General features: G+C 71.5%; 2 protein-coding genes across 10 annotated transcripts in view; both read left to right on the plus strand.

Moving 5' to 3' along the window:
* The first annotated feature begins 2,158 nt into the window (after positions 1–2,158).
* Positions 2,159–8,614, plus strand: FGFR4 (fibroblast growth factor receptor 4). 6 transcript variants are annotated; one of them, XM_084535258.1, is made up of 18 exons: positions 2,160–2,546; positions 3,113–3,206; positions 4,138–4,407; positions 4,486–4,575; positions 4,651–4,817; positions 4,915–5,038; positions 5,264–5,454; positions 5,559–5,697; positions 5,798–5,991; positions 6,166–6,311; positions 6,416–6,537; positions 6,648–6,758; positions 6,868–7,058; positions 7,241–7,363; positions 7,449–7,519; positions 7,699–7,836; positions 7,910–8,015; positions 8,100–8,614. In XM_084535258.1, exons 1-18 carry the CDS (start codon positions 2,208–2,210, stop codon positions 8,244–8,246), a joined length of 2,763 nt encoding a protein of 920 aa, XP_084391384.1. In that variant the 5' UTR covers positions 2,160–2,207; the 3' UTR covers positions 8,247–8,614. The 6 variants fall into 6 exon arrangements, with proteins under 6 accessions (XP_084391383.1, XP_084391384.1, XP_084391387.1 ...); XM_084535257.1 differs by having other exon boundaries at positions 2,159–2,546; positions 4,486–4,817; XM_084535261.1 differs by having other exon boundaries at positions 2,404–2,526; positions 4,486–4,817.
* A 5,136-nt stretch (positions 8,615–13,750) lies between these two features.
* Positions 13,751–15,998, plus strand: part of NSD1 (nuclear receptor binding SET domain protein 1) — a 60,925-nt gene continuing 58,677 nt past the window's right edge. The window contains exons 1-2 of one of the 4 annotated variants that reach the window (XM_084536119.1): positions 13,751–13,773; positions 15,179–15,879. In XM_084536119.1, the coding sequence (XP_084392245.1) occupies positions 15,199–15,879 (681 nt within the window). In that variant the 5' untranslated portion in view covers positions 13,751–13,773; positions 15,179–15,198. Of the gene's footprint in view, positions 13,774–13,928; positions 14,006–14,799; positions 14,925–15,178; positions 15,880–15,998 lie in introns of those variants that run through there. The other 3 variants (XM_084536118.1, XM_084536120.1, XM_084536121.1) reach the window with 3 other exon arrangements.

Raw genomic sequence — 15,998 nt, forward strand, 5'->3', positions numbered from 1 at the left:
TCAGCAGGATCCCAGCGGGACCGTGCTCGGCTCCTGCTGCGGGGTGGGCAGAGGGATGTGGGGGAGCGGAGGGATGCGGCCGGGCTGGGCACGGGGGCTGAGCTCCCATCCTGGCCCCCATTCTGTGGGGCTGGGACCTGATGTCCCGCATCGCCGTGGCCAGCAGCAGCGAGGTGGCTCCTGGCAAGGCTGGAGCAGGACCTGGCCCCACCAGAGTGCCCTGCCTGGCTGGGCTGATAAGAGGCTGCGGGTTGTGGCCGGGGCTGTAGGGCTGCCGTGTGCCGGGGCCAGCGGGGCTGGAGGGAGCCGGGAGCACCGGGCCTGGGGCTGGCGTGCACCCGCCGTGTGCTCGCACGGCCCCAATCCCTCGGCATCCCGACCCCATGCGCATACGGGGTGCTGGGAGCGGGGAGCCTGCGCCCCAAACAACGGCCGTTCAGGAGAGGCCAAGAGAAACTTCCAGGAGGAAAGAGCCCCCCGGGCTCCGGCCCCCCCAGGAGCCACCGGCCGCGCGCGCTCATGCTGGCCGCAGGTGCGACCGCAGCAGGAACGGCGGCGAGCGCTGGGGCCAGGCACAAGGGGCGGCTGTGTTCCCGCAGCCCCGGCTGCCTTCCAAGAGCAATATTGTTGGCACCAGGCAGGCTCCCTGCGCCGGCAGCGCATACACGGGCCTTTCATGAGGGGAGCAGGGATGATTTACTGCCTGGAGGAAGGGGCAGGGGTGGGAGGATGGAGCCCCCTGCGCCCAGCCCCTCGTGCGTGCTCGCTGCCGCGGGGCCCCGCACACGAGCGAGGCCGTGGGTCCGGCTCGGTGCAGGCAAACAGCAAATATCACCTCTCCTTGGTTGGGTTTGGGGCAGAGCGGGTCCCCCTGCCCCGTCTGCACCGTGCCCACCTCTGGGCACCCCCTCCCCGGTCACCCTGCCATGTCGGGGCTCCCACACTGCAGCAAGGTGCCCGGGGGGGGACACGTGCCCCTTGCGGTGCTGCGGCTGACGGGAGCAGCCCGGGGAGCAAAGGGGGGCGCAGGGGCAGGGCTGCCCCCATGGCACGGGGAGGCGGCGCTGGCACAATCCCCCCTTGTTGAGCTGCTGGCGTGGCGGAGGCCGTGGCGGTGCTGCCGGAGGCGGGCGGCAGGCGGTGGGCCGTGCTGCCGTGAAGGGCTTTTTGTTTGCCTTCAGTTGCTGTTATAAATCAAGCGAGGCAGCCCGAGCCCCCAGCCCCGCAGCAGGGAGGGGAGCAGCTCCCTGCCGCCCCCAGCCCGTGCCCCCACCGCCCGGTGTCTGCGGGGATGCCCAGCATGGCACGGGGCGAGCTGCCAGCGCGGGTCCCCTCATCCTGCTCCTGTCTGCCCATCCTGCTCCGTCCCCACTGCAGGCACCTGGATGGGGTTTAGGGTCTCTGTGCCCATCCCATGGGCTCCCAGCTCTCCTCAAGCACTCCCAGCGCTGGGAATGATCCCCTCCCACGCTCGCCCCGACCTCCCCTGGGGCTCCAGGGTTTCGTGCATCCATCCGCTGGGCTTTGCTGCACCCCAGCACCCAGCCCTGCCCCGAGCTGGCCCTGCCGGCTCCGCTTCACCGAGGATTTCCATGTTCTCCCCGTTCGGATGCGGTTTCGGTTCGAATTGAGCCGAACCCAACATTTTTCCCGTGTTTCTGGCACGCCGTGAGCTCTGCGGAGGCGGCTGCTGCCCCGTGAAATCGATGTTCCCGTCTGCTCCGCGTGCCGGCAGGAATGCACCGCGCCGAACAGCTGCTGGGGGCCGCGGGGGCCGCTCCGTGCTCCTCTGCGCCCCGGGGTGGGGGCAGCACCCTGGGGTGGGTGACACCGCGGGTGACGGTGGCACCGCACAGCCCTCGTGTGACACCGCCTCGTGCCACGCTCGCTGCTCCCATGTGCCGGAGCCGTGCCCTGGCCTCGTGGCCCCGTGGGATGGGGATGACGGGGGGTGACATAGGGGGGATGGGGGTGGCTGCGAACCCCGCTGCCTGCAGGAGGGCTCTGGGGATTGGGGACCGGGTCCCCGTTACCGGCCGGGGATGGAGGAGGCGGCCGGGGGTTGTCCTCGGTGCCCGTGGTGCCCCCGGGGGTCCCCGGGCGTGCCGCGGGGGGGTCCGGGAGGTGTTTATGGGCCGGATTAGGGCCGCCCGGGTCCCGGCTCGCAGCCCCGCGGTGTTTTTACGACGGGGCCTGATGGGCTCCTAATGGGGGTCACGCACGGCCGCTTTATGGCCCCGGCAGCGATAAGGCGGCGGCTAATTGCGGCGGCACCAATTAGCCGGCGGGTGCGCTGCCCCGCTGCCGGGAACGGCGCCCGGCAACGCTCGGGCTCGGTCCCGGGCTCGGGCTCGGTGCCGGGGGCGGGGCGGGGGTCGGGGCCGCCCGCGGCGCGGTGTAACCCGAGCGCCGCCCTACAAAGTGCCCGCGCCCGCGGCGGCGGCAGAGCGCGGCCAAGGCGGCGGCGGAGCCAGCTCCAGGCCGGGGGCCGCCATGGGGACGGGGCGCTGAGCCCGGCACGGCTCGGTACGGCTCGGTACAGCACGGTACGGCTCGGTACGGCTCGGTACGGGTCGCTACGGCACGGCCCCGGAGGCGGCGGCGGCAGCGGACTTTGCCCCGGTCCTCCCCGCACCGCGCGGGCGGCTCCGCCGAGGGAGCCGCGCACCGCCGGTAACGCCGCGACCCCCCCATCCCTCCCCCGAGCCCCCACCCCATCCCTCCCGCGACCCCCCATCCCTCCCCACCGCCCCCATCCCTCCCCGCCGCCCCGTCCGCGGGGCGCTGAGCCCGGGACCTCTCCCCGCGCCCCCCGGTGTTGCCGTCCCCTCCCCGTCCCCCCCCCGGGTTAAGGCTACGGGCAGGATCCCCCCACCTTCTCCCAGTCCCCCCCGGGTCCCCAAACCCCCGCAAGGTCCCCAAACCCCCGCAGGGTCCCTGTCCCCTTCCCCACGCCGTCCCGCGCCCCGCTCCATCGTGCCGTCGGGGCTCCGCGCAGCCGCCCCGTCCCGTCCCGTCCCATCCCTCCCCGTCCCGTCCCGGGTCCGGGCGCGTCCCGGCTCTCCCCGGGGGCGCGCAGCCCCCTCCTGACCGCGCTGCCGCTGCCTTGCAGGAGGCCGGGAAGATGCGGCCGCTCTGGCACGTCCTGGCCGGGCTGCTGCTGGTGGCTCGGCCCGCCGCCTCCCGCCGAGGGGCGATGGAGACAGGTACGGGGCTGGAGGGGGGGGGATTTGGGATTTGGGCTCGGCAGAGCGGGCTTTGGGGTTGGGCACCCCCGCCGAGCCCCCCGCTCTGCTCATCCCACCGCTGGTGGGCTCAAATGGGTGCGAGAGCGGCAAGGAGGCACCTTGCACCAGTGCGGCTGGGGTGGGATTTTCAGCCAGGCTGGGGGGTCCCTGGGTCGGGGACGCTGCTTTCCGTGGTCTTTGCTTGTTGGCTCGGTGCTGGTTCGGTCCCCAAGGCCCATGGCGTGCGGGCAGCCCGGTGGCGTGCCCGGGGTTGGTGCAGCAGTTGCTGAGCGGTCGGGTCTTTCCTTTCTGGCCGTGCACACGTGTGCTGACAGCCGCAGCGCTCGGGGCTCGGGGACGTTGCACGGGACCTGCAGACAGGGGCTGCGGGGCTGCCGCGCTCGGAGCTGCGGGGTTTTGGGTCCCAGCATCTCCTGCAGCCACGACAGAGCCGTCACCGCAGCGCTGCTCCGACGGTGTGCTAGGACAGCAAGGGCTGGCTGCACTGGGGTCTGCTCCAGGTTTAGAACAGAACAGAATAATTATTTGGTGCTGGCTTTTCCAGCAGCCCTGCGGGGAGGGTGGCCAGGAGGGTTTGATGCTGAGGGCACCCGCTCCTTTCCCATCCCCAGCGAGGCAGGATGGGCTCGGGCACCCTGCTCCTGCAGGAGTGTCCCCTCCGAAAGGAGGGTGGCATTGTGTGGCCTTGGACAGGGACACGCCGGTGCCAGGCAGCCGCTGGGGAAGCCTTGTCCCCGTGCCTGAGGGCAGAGTCCAGCCCTCGCCCGTGTCTGTGGCCGGGCACCGGGCCACGTCGTGCCGTGTGCTCCCGGCGGGTGCGTGGCGGGGCCGTGCTGTCGGGGGGGTGAGCAGCGTGCCTGGCGCTCAGCGCGTCTCTGCTGGGCTGCAGAGCTGTTCGAGAGCCCCTTGCTGGAGTCGGAGGAGGAACATCTCCTGCTGGACCCAGGCAACGTGCTGAAGCTGTACTGCGACGCCAACCACAGCGGTGCCAGCGTGGTCTGGTACAAGGAGTCCAGGCCGCTGGTCCCGGGGGGCCGCGTCCACCTCCAGCAGAGCTTGTTGGAGATCTCCGAGGTCGCCTACGAGGACTCGGGGCTCTACGTGTGCCGGGCCCGGGGCACCGGGGAGATCCTGCGCAACTTCACCATCTCCGTCGTGGGTGAGCGCCCAGGGCGGTGCCGGGGGGAGCGTGCTCCTGCGGACGGGGGCATCCCTCACAACCTGCCTCCCCCCGCAGACTCGCTGGCGTCGGGCGATGACGATGAAGACAGCGATGGGGACGGCCCCCACGGAGACCGTGGCGAGGAGCCCGTCTACGTGCACAGAGGTGAGTGGTGCCCCGGGCAGGGCCGTGGCGCTGTGCCGTGTGCCCCATCCCACGGCACGCCACGTGTGTCCCCAGCGCCGTACTGGACCCACCCGCACCGGATGGACAAGAAGCTGTACGCCGTCCCCGCGGGGAACACCGTCAAGTTTCGCTGCCCGGCCTCGGGCAGCCCCAGCCCCAGCATCCGCTGGTTCAAGAATGGGCGCGAGTTCCGGGGCGAGCACCGCATCGGGGGCATCCGGGTGAGGTCCCCATAACCCCCCCCCCTCCCGGTATCCCGCTCAGCAGCAGCTCCGTAGCACTGACCCCGTTCCTCCCCACTTTGCGTCCCCGCTGCAGCTCCGGCACCAGCACTGGAGCCTGGTCATGGAGAGCGTGGTGCCCTCCGACCGCGGCAACTACACCTGCCTGGTGGAGAACAGGTTCGGGAGCATCCGCTACAGCTACCTGCTGGACGTGCTGGGTGAGGGCTCTGGCCAGCAGGGTGCCTGGGAATGGGGTAGGGGAGCCTGTGCTCGGCTCCTCTCTGTCTGAGCACCCTTTGCACCCAAGGGACATGAGGATGAGGCAGCAGCTGGGGTCACCGCAGGTCCCTGGGGGTTCACAGAGGGTGGGGAGGCAGTGGTGTGACCCCGCTGTGGGTTCTGCGGGCCACACGGGTGATGTTTTTCTGCTGTCCTGGTTGCAGAGAGGTCCCCGCACCGGCCCATCCTGCAGGCAGGGCTCCCCGCCAACACCACGGCCCTGGTGGGCAGCGACGTGGAGTTCTTCTGCAAGGTGTACAGCGACGCCCAGCCCCACATCCAGTGGCTGAAGCACATCGAGGTGAACGGCAGCAGCTACGGCCCCGACGGGGTGCCCTACGTGCAAGTGCTCAAGGTAGCGGCCGGGCCCCGCGGTGCTGCCCCCAGAGGGGTGACGAGGGGCTCACAGAGCCCGTCCCCCCCTGGGGGGATGCTCAGGGTCCTTCGCTCTGCCTGCAGACCGCGGATATCAACAGCTCGGAGGTGGAGGTGCTGTACCTGCGCAACGTCTCCATGGAGGACGCGGGCGAGTACACCTGCCTGGCGGGGAACTCCATCGGCCTCTCCTACCAGTCGGCCTGGCTCACCGTGCTCCCAGGTAGGGCCGGGGGGGCCGGGGAGCACCACCAGGCTGGTCGGGGCTGGGGGCGGCCCTGGGTGCTGCAGGGACCGCAGGATGATGCCTCCTCTCCCTCCAGAAGAGGAGCTGGTGCGGGAGGCCGAGCCCCCCGAGGCCAAGTACACGGATATCATCATCTACACGTCGGGCTCGCTGGCCGTGGCCATGGCCATCATCATCGTGGTGCTGTGCCGGATGCAGACGCAGTCGAGCAAGCAGCCCCTGGAGCCCATGGCGGTCCACAAGCTCTCCAAATTCCCGCTCATCCGGCAGGTGAGGGCCGAGCTGGAGCCCTGGGGGGACCTCAGTGGCCGACTGGCTCTGCTGCTGCCACCTGCCCCTGTCACCTCCTACCCTCCTGATGGCCTCGGCACGAGCCCTGCTCTTGGGGACATCGTCCCAAGCACGAGGCCGGGTGGCTGAGGTCCTCCTGCGCTCTCTCCGCAGTTCTCCCTGGACTCCAGCTCCTCTGGGAAGTCCAGCACGTCCCTGATGCGCGTCACTCGCCTCTCCTCCAGCTGTGCCCCCATGCTGGCGGGGGTCGTGGAGCTGGACCTGCCCCTCGACTCCAAGTGGGAGTTCCCCCGGGACAAGTAAGGAGCCGCGCGGCGCTGGGGGGGGCTGGGGCTGGCAGTGCCAGCGCTGTGGCTCCGCGCTGACCCCGGCTCCGACTCACGGCTCTGCTTCTCCCCGCCAGGCTGGTGCTGGGCAAGCCCCTGGGAGAGGGCTGCTTCGGCCAGGTGGTGCGGGCAGAGGCGTACGGCATCGACAGGGAGCGGCCGGACAGAGCCGTCACCGTGGCTGTGAAGATGCTCAAAGGTAAGGAAGGGAAAGTTCCCTGCCCTGCAGCACCCCGGGCACGGGGGCTGTGTTGGTGCCGGGCTGTGGCACCACGCCAGCTGGTGCAGTGACACAGCCCCTGCCCCCAGACAACGCCACCGACAAGGACCTGGCTGACCTCATCTCCGAGATGGAGATGATGAAGCTGATGGACAAGCACAAGAACATCATCAACCTCCTGGGCGTCTGCACGCAGGACGGTGAGGGGGGCGCGGGGAAGGCTGGGCTTCAGGGGACAGTGGCAGGATGGGGTCAGGGGGCTGTGGGACAGGGACAAGGAGGGCTGAGCAGAGCGTTGACCCTTCCCAGGGCCGCTGTATGTGATCGTGGAGTTCGCAGCCAAGGGCAACCTGCGCGAGTACCTCCGCGCCCGGCGCCCTCCCACGCCCGACTACACCTTCGACATCACGGCGCTGCCCGAGGAGCAGCTCTCCTTCAAGGACCTGGTGTCCTGCGTCTACCAGGTGGCCCGCGGCATGGAGTACCTGGAGTCCAAGCGGGTAGGGCCGGCACAGCCTGTGAGGGGTGCCGAAAAGAGCGGGGCGGGAGGGATGACACCCCCAGCCCTGGGGGTGACGGTGCCATATGGGGGCTGGTGGTGCTTTGGGGTGCTGTGGGGGGTCGGGGTGTGCCAGGGGCTGCCCTCTCACATCTCCTGTGGGTGCCGTTTCCCTCCTGGCAGTGCATCCACCGTGACCTGGCTGCCCGCAACGTGCTGGTCACAGCAGAGAGCGTGATGAAAATCGCCGACTTCGGCTTGGCCAGGGACGTCCACGACATCGACTACTACAAGAAAACCAGCAACGTGAGCTGGGGGGGGACCGGGCGAGGGGCAGGGCGAGGGCTGGGGGAGCTGGGACCCCGTCTCAGCAGAGGGTTTGTTCCTGCAGGGCCGCCTGCCCGTGAAGTGGATGGCACCAGAGGCTCTGTTTGACCGCGTCTACACCCACCAGAGCGACGTGTGAGTCCTGGGGCCCCAGGGCTGCCGCGGGGTGTGGGCTGAGGCAGCCCCGTGGGGCTGTGTGTGTGTGCTGGAGGGTCCCCATCCTTAGGACAGGGGGTGCTCCGGGGGGGGTGGCACCATCTCGGTGGCAGCCAGACCCCTCCTGCAGCCAGACCCCTTGCCCTGTGTGCTCCCAGGTGGTCCTTTGGGATCCTGATGTGGGAGATCTTCACCCTGGGCGGCTCCCCCTACCCCGGCATCCCCGTGGAGGAGCTCTTCAAGCTGCTGAAGGAGGGGCACCGCATGGACCGGCCGTCCAACTGCACCCACGAGCTGTGAGTAGGGGCCAGGGGAGGGGGGCGGGCAGGGGGAGCTGTGCCCCCTCCCCTAACGCTGCCCGGCCCCCAGGTACATGCTGATGCGGGAGTGCTGGCACGCCGTGCCCTCGCAGCGCCCCACCTTCAAGCAGCTGGTGGAGGGGCTGGACAAGATCCTGGCGGCCGTCTCAGAGGAGGTGGGTGACGATGAGGATGGTGTGCATGGTGGTGGTGGTGGCGGTGGCGGGGCGGGCGGTGACGGCACGGTGTGTCCCCTGCAGTACCTGGACCTCTCCATGCCCTTCGAGCAGTACTCGCCCTCCTGCGAGGACACCACCAGCACCTGCTCCTCGGACGACTCCGTCTTCACCCACGACCCGCTGCCGCTCGCTCCCTGCCTCTTCACCTACCCCAGCGTGAGGACTTAAGGGCAGGGCAGGGCAGGGCGATGCCGCGCAGCGGATCCAGGCAGGGCTGTTCCCTGCTGCACCCAGCGTCAGCAGCGCAGGGGGTGCCCCCCTCCCCGGGGAACGGGCTCTTTTCCCCCCCATTTCTGCACAAAGCCTCCAGTCCTGGCCGGGTCCCAGCAATGCAGGGCTGAGCGAGCCTCTGCCTGGTGGGGAGGGGCAGGGGGGGCACTGCACCACGGTGCCCCCGGGGCGCCAGGCTGTGTCCAGGGTTTGGATGGAAGCGTCTCCTGGCGGGAGCCCCGCTGCCTGCCTCTGTACATAGCCATAGAGATGAATATTTATGTACGTGAAATATCGACCTGATAAATTATTTTTTTTGGAATAGACCCTGCTGCTGCAGTTTCTGGGCTGCTCCCAGGGGCGAGGAGGGCCGGGGGAGGACGCGCGCTGCCCGGGGGGCAGTGCCACAGGTGCAGGAAGCGGCGTCCCCACTCCTGTGCCTCCAGCCCCGCTCCGGCACAAAGCGCTGCTGCATCTGTTCCCCATTAGCCACTGTTGCGCTAAGCCACCGTGAACTCCGCTACCAGCATCGCCCTGAAACTGATCCACCAACTGCTGCCGGCTCCCAGGCTGGGAAAGAGCCCCCGGCCCGGCACGCTGGGGACCCCCCCTCCCCACCTGGGCCAGCCCCGGGACACCAGATAAAAGTGAGTTACGGGCTCTGCGCTGCCTTCTCCTCACCCCAGCGCCCCTGCGAGCGAGGTTTGGGGGCTTCAGCCCCAGGCCCTGCTCTCTGCTGCCTGCTTTGCCCCACGGCACCCAGCTCGGCTCTGCAGGGAGCGGGGGCTGCAGCTGTCTCGCCCCCTCCTGCCAGCCCGCTCCCTGGGTCTAGGGTTTCACCTCGTCTCCTCTGCTCCGGCAAGGGCTGGGCTTTGCAGGGCCGTTAGCCCCGGGATCTGGTTTCCTTCCCCAGCTCCCAGCTGCAGGGGCAGCTCCAGGGGTGGGGAGCAGCCCCCCCCCAGCCTGCAAGGTGGCTCTCGGGGAGCAGTGGGGACGTGTGGGGCAGGAGCCAGAGGAAAAGTGGTCCCTTCATCTCGCCCCTGCTGCGCTGGGGTGCAGCCACCTTTTGGCAAACTCCTGGGGCCGTTCCTGGGTGGCAGAGCCTGCCCTGCCCCATACCTGCTTGTGGGGCTGCCCCAAGGCCCCCTCCTCGTGCAGCCCCAGCCGTGCTGGCCCTGAAGCCTGCCCACAGCTCTCCCAGCCCCTCGCCCAGGGGCTCTGCTCCCCCTCTCCCCTGGGCAGAGCCCCCCCGGGGCCTGCAGACCACCAGCAGGTGTGAAACCTGCCCCGTCCCCGCTGCCTCCCTGCCCCGCCGAAGGATCCCAGCTGTCTGCTAATGTGCCAGAACCAATGCATTTAGCACAGCCCTGAATGGGGCATTCACACGCCGGAGGGCAAACTGCCCGGGCTGGCTGCCCCCCACCCCCTGGCCCCCAGGGAGCCAGCCCTGGGTAAACCCGGACCCGTGGGTGCCTGGGGACGGGGCTGTGCAGGGGATTTGCTTCCTTGGCACTTCCCTGGAAAAGGGAGATTGCAAAGGGGGGACAGGGAGGGGGATTCATCGATCCCTAATGGCATGTGGGGGTACCTCGCACCCCCTGTGCCCAGGGCTTGGGGTGGGATGGGGACAGCAGGGGTTGTAACCCCACAGGGTCTTGCTTCCTTCCCCCTTGCTGAGCACACGAGGTGAGTGTGCATCCTTGCAACCCATGCATTCATGCCACCAGCCACCTGGTGATGTTTTTGGGGCCACCAGCCACCCGGCACTGCTTTTGGGGCCACCAGCAATGCTTTTGGGGTCCTAGCAGTGTGTCCATTCTGCTTGGGGCTGCCCCGTCCCCGGACACCCGAGCACCCCGTCCTGGTGCTGGTGGAGCAGAGTGGGCTCAGCAGCAGGGCTGGGGCAGGAGCACAGGGCTGTGGGGCTGTGGCGGGGGGCACGGGGCAGCAGAGGCGTCCCGGGGCATCCCGCAGCCCCGCAACAACTGGAGGCGGTTTTATTGTTTAACATTCCTGGTGTTTTCTGTCAGGGCTGAACCAATTGTCCTTAATCCGCCAGGCTCTGCTGGCCAAACAAGTGTGGCTGAGCCACCGGCATCCTGTCCCCACGAACAGGCCCCTTTTGTGAGGGGGATTTAGCGTGTAGCCCAGTAAATCCCACTGGTTTCCTGAGGCACCGTTCCCACACGCCATCCCCCAGCCCTGGTGCGGGGCCAGAGCCTGCCCGGGGCTCAGCCGCCTCTTGAGGGTCCCCGGGGGTCTTGGGGTCCCTCTCGGCCCCCTCCCCAGTCCGGTGGCCATGGGGTGATGTGGGGGCGAGCCCCGGGGCAGGAGCAGCAGCCCCAATTCCTCATTCCAGCCCCTCACTGGAGATGCCTTCCCTTAACGACCGGCTGTTGTAGGGCCGGGAGGTGCCCTTGTCTTTTTTCTTTTTTTCCCCTAAACAAAAGCTCTGGGATTTTATCTTGGGGGAGAATCTGGCTTTTGTGGGCTGCAGATAGCCTCTGCCCCCGGGCTGGGGTTGAGCGCCCTTCATTCCCATACCCCTGCCCTCTGGGCAGCGGAGGGGAAGGGCAGAGCCCCACGGGGGCAGGGGAAGGACCCACGGGGACCCACTCGGGGCCGCGTTTTCCCGTGGAGACAGCCCTGGACAAGCGGCTGCTGCCCCCCCGGATACCCTGAGCCCCCTGAGCCCCCACCCCGGGCTCCCCCCGAGCCCATCTCGCTCCTCCCCACGCCCACGCGTGCACAGCGCCCTCCCCCATCTCCCCCACGCCCCCCACCCGTGCCCCCCGTCCCGTTGCCGGTGCCGGTGCCGGTGGCGGTGCGGGGAAGCCGGGCTGCGAGCCCCATCTCCTGGCCGGCCGCGGCAGCTCCGCACCGGGCGGGCAGCGCCGGGAGCCCCCCCCCCCAGTCTGCCCGCACCCCCCCCCCCCCGGCTCCTGGGGCCGGGACGAACCCGGTGGGAGGACGGGCGGGGGGCTCGGGACGCGGTTTCCCACCCGCACCGGGCTCCGACAGCGGTGGCAGCACCTGAAGGCTAGGGGGGGTGGAAGTCCCATGGGCTGTACCCCCCCCGTGAGCTGTGCCCCCCGCCCCGATTCACGGGGGCACGGAGCTGGAGCCCCCACTGCCATGCCTTAACCCATTTTGGGGGGGGCACCATCCTGTGCCACCCCTCACTGCCCTCTCCATGGGTCCCTGTCCCCAGCTCCTGGCTCTGGGGGTCTTGCACCCCCCCCCAAATATCCTGGGGTCGTCCCAGGCAAGGTTTTGGGGCCGCAGGCAGGTTTTTGGGGCACAGCACCCAGCGAGCAGCAGATGCGTGCGGCTCTCCCCACCGGCACGCAACGGGGCTGAGCCCAGCCCGCCGCCCCGCTCCCATCCCCGGCGGTTTCCCGAGCTTCTTCCCCACCCCACGGGGGGAAAGGGGCCTCCGGGCAGGATGCTCCCCTCTCTCCTCTCCCCTCTCCTCTCCTCCTCTGCTTCCTTCCTCCCCCGGCCGGGCCAGCCCTCCTCCTGCCCGCCGCAGCGCCTTAACCCTTTCGCCCGCGCTCGCCGGCCATGCGCCAACCCCGCGGCCTCGGCCCTTTGTGCTGGGCCCCGCGCTGCTCCCCGGGGCCATGATGCATCCCCTGGCCTCCATCCCACCCCGCTGTCCTCCGCAGGAGCCTCTCCAGGCATCCCCCTGGGATCGGGCAGCCGCGGCTCAGCCGCCTGCTCCTGATGGCCGCTTGGCCTCGGTGGCGGTGCGGGGAGCCAAGCGGGTGAAGCCGGCCACCGGGGAGGCCCCACCGGGGAGGCCATACTGGGGAGGCCATACCCGGGAGGCCTCACTGTGCTCCCACCGGGCCCGCAGACAAAGCCCCGTGGGGTCGCAGCCCCTGCAGCACGCATCCGGGTGGCAGCGCCGCGGCCCTGGTGCCGTTTGGCAGCTCCACGGCCGGAAGAGAGGAGCCGGGAGGGGGACGTGCTGCGGAGGCGGCGGCACGGCGGGAGCGGGATCGAGCTGTGGCGGCCCCGGCCCTGCTCCCCGTCGTGGCCGTGGGGATGGATTGGGTGCTGGGATTGCGAGTAGGGGGCTAGAGATGTGCCCCCAGCCATCGGGGTGCTGCTGCCTGGGGGTTTCAGCCCCTGCCCAGCAGCGTCCCATGGGGTGAGGTGGTGGCCGCGCTGCGTGGTTGTGAGCTCAGCCCCCAGCACGTGGGGGGCACTGTAAGGTGCCCAGCCTGCAGCCCCCAAATCTCCCCGGTCAACCAGTGCTATAACCAGCACGAGAGGAGATGGTGACAGCCAGGGGCCTGCACGCAGCCCCCATTTTGTGGGGACACCCCTCGACCTCGTCCCCACACCACGGCCGCCCCCATTCACCAGGCACCCCGGTGCTAGGGCAGGCTGCGTGGCCACGAGCTGCTGCGGGTGCTCTCATCCTGCACCGAGCCCTGCCCGCCCCGGGGGGGGGGGGTTCTAAATAAAACCTCCTGCTTCATTTCGGGACGGAAACGCACGTGACAGGTCTGAGCAGGAAGGAGGGAAAGTCGGCTGCCTGGGCCCCGCGTGCCGAGGGTGCGGCTGCCGCAGGCTGGGCCGCCCTGAGGGAGCCGGGTGGCACGGGATCGCTCCCCGCCGGCACGGGCTGGGTGTCCGCACAGCACCACCGGGCACGGTGTGGGCACGGCACGGGCACGGCTCCCACAGCGGCACCGAGGCCGGCCAAGCCCCACGGCGGCGGGCCGTCGGCGGTACAAACAACCACAAGCCGAGCCTCCGGCCGTGGCGCTTCCTGCCAAGTCACTCCACCCTCCGTGGGTGTGCTGCAGCGAGACCCAGCGCCGCGGCGGTGTCACGCCGAAGTGGGGACACTGGGATGGGGACCTCGGCGTGGCCCCGATGGGGATAGGGTGGTTGCAGTGGGATGGTGCCCACCAGGACGCGGGCACTGCGGGGTGAACTGCGTGCCCGAGGGCCAGCAGCGAGCGTGGGCAGGGAGGCGGCCGGGCGTGAGGCCGGGTGCGAGGCCGTGCCGTGCCCGCGCTGTGGGTCAGGATCCATTTGCTGTGGTTTATTCATGACAGGGCGCTCCGTGCCGGGCGTTATTTACACCGGGGCATTATTTACACCAGGGCTGGCCGCACCGGGCAGCGAGCGTGCCCGCAGGCTGCCGGCATCCCCGGTGCCCCCTCGGGGGAACAAACCCCCAAAACGGCAACCCCGGGGCCGGCCGGGAGGGCACCGCGCCCCCCCCCCCGCGGCCCCCAACCTCCCTCCGGGCACCCCGGGGGGGTGGCAGCCGGGCCCTGCCCCCCGGCGCTGCCCGGGGAACCCAGCCCCATCCCGGCGCTGCCCCCCGCCGGGCCGCCGCTGTCTCCCCCCCCCCCCTCCGCACCCCCCCGTTGCCGGTGCGGCGGCGGCGTGGCGTGGCTCGGCGCCCGGCCCCGCTCCTCGCCGCTCGCGGTGGCGGAGACCCCGGCCCCGGCAGCAGGAGGTAGCGACGGAGCCGCCGCCGCTGCCCGCCCCGGGGGTGGTGGTGGTGGTGGATGCACGGGGAACCGGGAGTGGTGGTGGTGGGGGGGGCGCTCGGTGGCGGCGCTCGGAGGGCGGCGGGGAGCGAGGGAGCGGCGCTGCCCGCCCGGCATCGCGGAGCCGGCCGGGGACCCGCTAAGGCCGCGGCCTCCCGGCGGGGCGAGGCCCCGCTACGAGCCCGGTGGAACCGGGAGGTGGGTGGGTGGGATGGGGGGAGGCAGCGGGCGGGCGGGGAGCGGGGCGAGGCGGACAATAGCGGGGGGAAGGCGGCGGCGGAGCCCTGCGGCCCCCGGCCCGGTGCTGTGCGGCCGCCCCGCGGAGGGTTGGGCTGCCGGGGTCGGGGCCGCAGGGCCCGGCCGCCTCCATTTTGTTGGCGCCCGCTCCGCCGCCGCTCCCCGCAGGACCGGGGTGGACCGTGGGGGTGGGTGTGGGTGTACTGGGGGGGGGAACCGGGGGCAGCGAGGCCCGCAGGTGAGGCACGACCGCAGCGCACGGGGCCGGGCCATACAACCGCAGCCCGGCCCGGCCCGGCTCGGCTCGGCTCGGCTCGGCTCGGGGCCGCCCGGTGCCCGCCGCCACCTAAGATGGAGGCGAGGGCGCGGGGCCGGCCGGGGGCCGCCATGTGCGCGGGGCCGGGCCGGGCCGTGCCGGGCCGCAGGTGGGAGCGGGGCCGGGCGGGCGGCCGCTGGCACCGGGCGGGCCGGGGGGGGGCAGCACTGAGCGCCCCCTCCCCTCCCCCCCCACACCTCCAGCCCCGGACCCGGGGGGGGGGGGGGGGGGGGGTCCGGGATGGGGAGGGAGGGGGGGGCACGGGGGAAGGGGGGGGCGCACGGGGAAGGAGGGGGGGGCGCGGGCGCGCGCTGATTGGCCGCCGCCGAACCCCCCCCCCCCCGGAGCGGGCGCGCGCGTGGGGCGCGCGCCGGCGGGATGGCGGCGGCGTCGGGAGCGCGCATGCGGGGGAGGGAGGTGGAGGAGGAGGAGGAGGAGGAGGAGGAGGAGGAGGAGGGAGGCGGCGGAGCGGCGCTGGCGGGGCCTGGCCGGGCCGGGTCGGCGCGTCTCCTCCCGATCGGCCCGCAGCGGGGGCAGGCGGCGAGCCGGCCGCGGCGGCCGCAGGTGAGCGCTGCCCGGCGGAGCGAGAAGGGCTGAGCAGAGCCGAGCCGAGCTGAGCCTCGCCGAGCCGGGCCGGGCCGGGCCGTGCCGAGCCGAGCCGGGCGGCGGGCCTCGAGCCCGGGCCTAGCGCGGCGGAGGCCGGGCGGCCGCCTGCCTGCCCGCCCGCCCGCCGAGCCCAGCCGAGCCGAGCGGGCCCCGGGCGCGGCTGCCATTTTGTGTCGGCGGCCGGGGCTGACCCCATTGTGCTGTGCCCGCAGGTGGATGCCCGCCGCCCGGCATGGAGCAGGCCTGCGAAGTGAGCCGCCGCAGCTGCCTCGTCCCCTTCGGCACCTCGCTGGCGGCCGCCGAGCCCAAGGGCGGCCCGTTCGGCGAGGCCCGCGGCCCCGAGCCGCCCGCCATGCAGCTGGCGGCCGCCAAGCCCGTGTACGGCCAGGACCCGTCGTCCTGCTACATCCCGCTGCGCCGGCTGCAGGACCTGGCCTCCATGATCAACGCCGAGTACCTCGGCGGCGCCGCCGACGGCGCTGAGGCCCTGCCCGACCCCGGCTCGCCGCCCCCCCGCGGCCCCGGGGACCCGCCGGGAGGCGCCGACGGCCCCGGCCCGGCTGCGGACGGGGCCCCCCCGACCTTCCCGTTGCTCCTCCCGGACGGGGAGGACGAGGACGAGGAGGAGGAGGAGGAGGAGGAAGAGGAGGAGGAGGGGGAAGAAGGCGCCGAGACGCCGGAGGAGGAGGAGGACGAGGAGGAGGACGACGACGAAGAGGAGGAGGAGGAGGACGAAGACGAGGAGGCCGCCGGCGGTGCCCGGGAGCGGGCCGCGGCGGAGCAGAGCCGTGCGGGGCCGCAGCGGGGCCCCGGCAGCCCGGAGCCGCCGCCCCGCCTGCAGCGAGCCGAGCTGCCGCTGCTGGACGGCGGGGGGGACAAACCCGAGCCTTCCGCCACGGCGGCCCTGCAGCTCGTAAGCACCGGGAGAGGGGGGAGCGGGAGGAGAGGAAAAAAGAAGAAGCAGCAGCGGCAGCAGCAGCAAAACGAGGAGGGGAGGGAGGGAGGCAGGCGGCGAGGGGGGGAAGCCGGGGC

The sequence above is a fragment of the Aythya ferina genome (genome assembly GCF_964211825.1).
Source record: "Aythya ferina genome assembly, chromosome: 14".
Taxonomy (NCBI): Eukaryota; Metazoa; Chordata; class Aves; order Anseriformes; family Anatidae; genus Aythya; species Aythya ferina.

Bases quoted from the DNA above. Each gene is read 5' to 3' on its own strand.
- FGFR4 (XM_084535257.1), top strand. From the start codon at position 2,208: ATGGGGGTCACGCACGGCCGCTTTATGGCCCCGGCAGCGATAAGGCGG. The intron at 7,059-7,240 runs GTAGGGCCGGCA...CCCTCCTGGCAG, and splicing joins AGTACCTGGAGTCCAAGCGG to TGCATCCACCGTGACCTGGC. The intron at 7,364-7,448 runs GTGAGCTGGGGG...TTGTTCCTGCAG, and splicing joins ACTACAAGAAAACCAGCAAC to GGCCGCCTGCCCGTGAAGTG.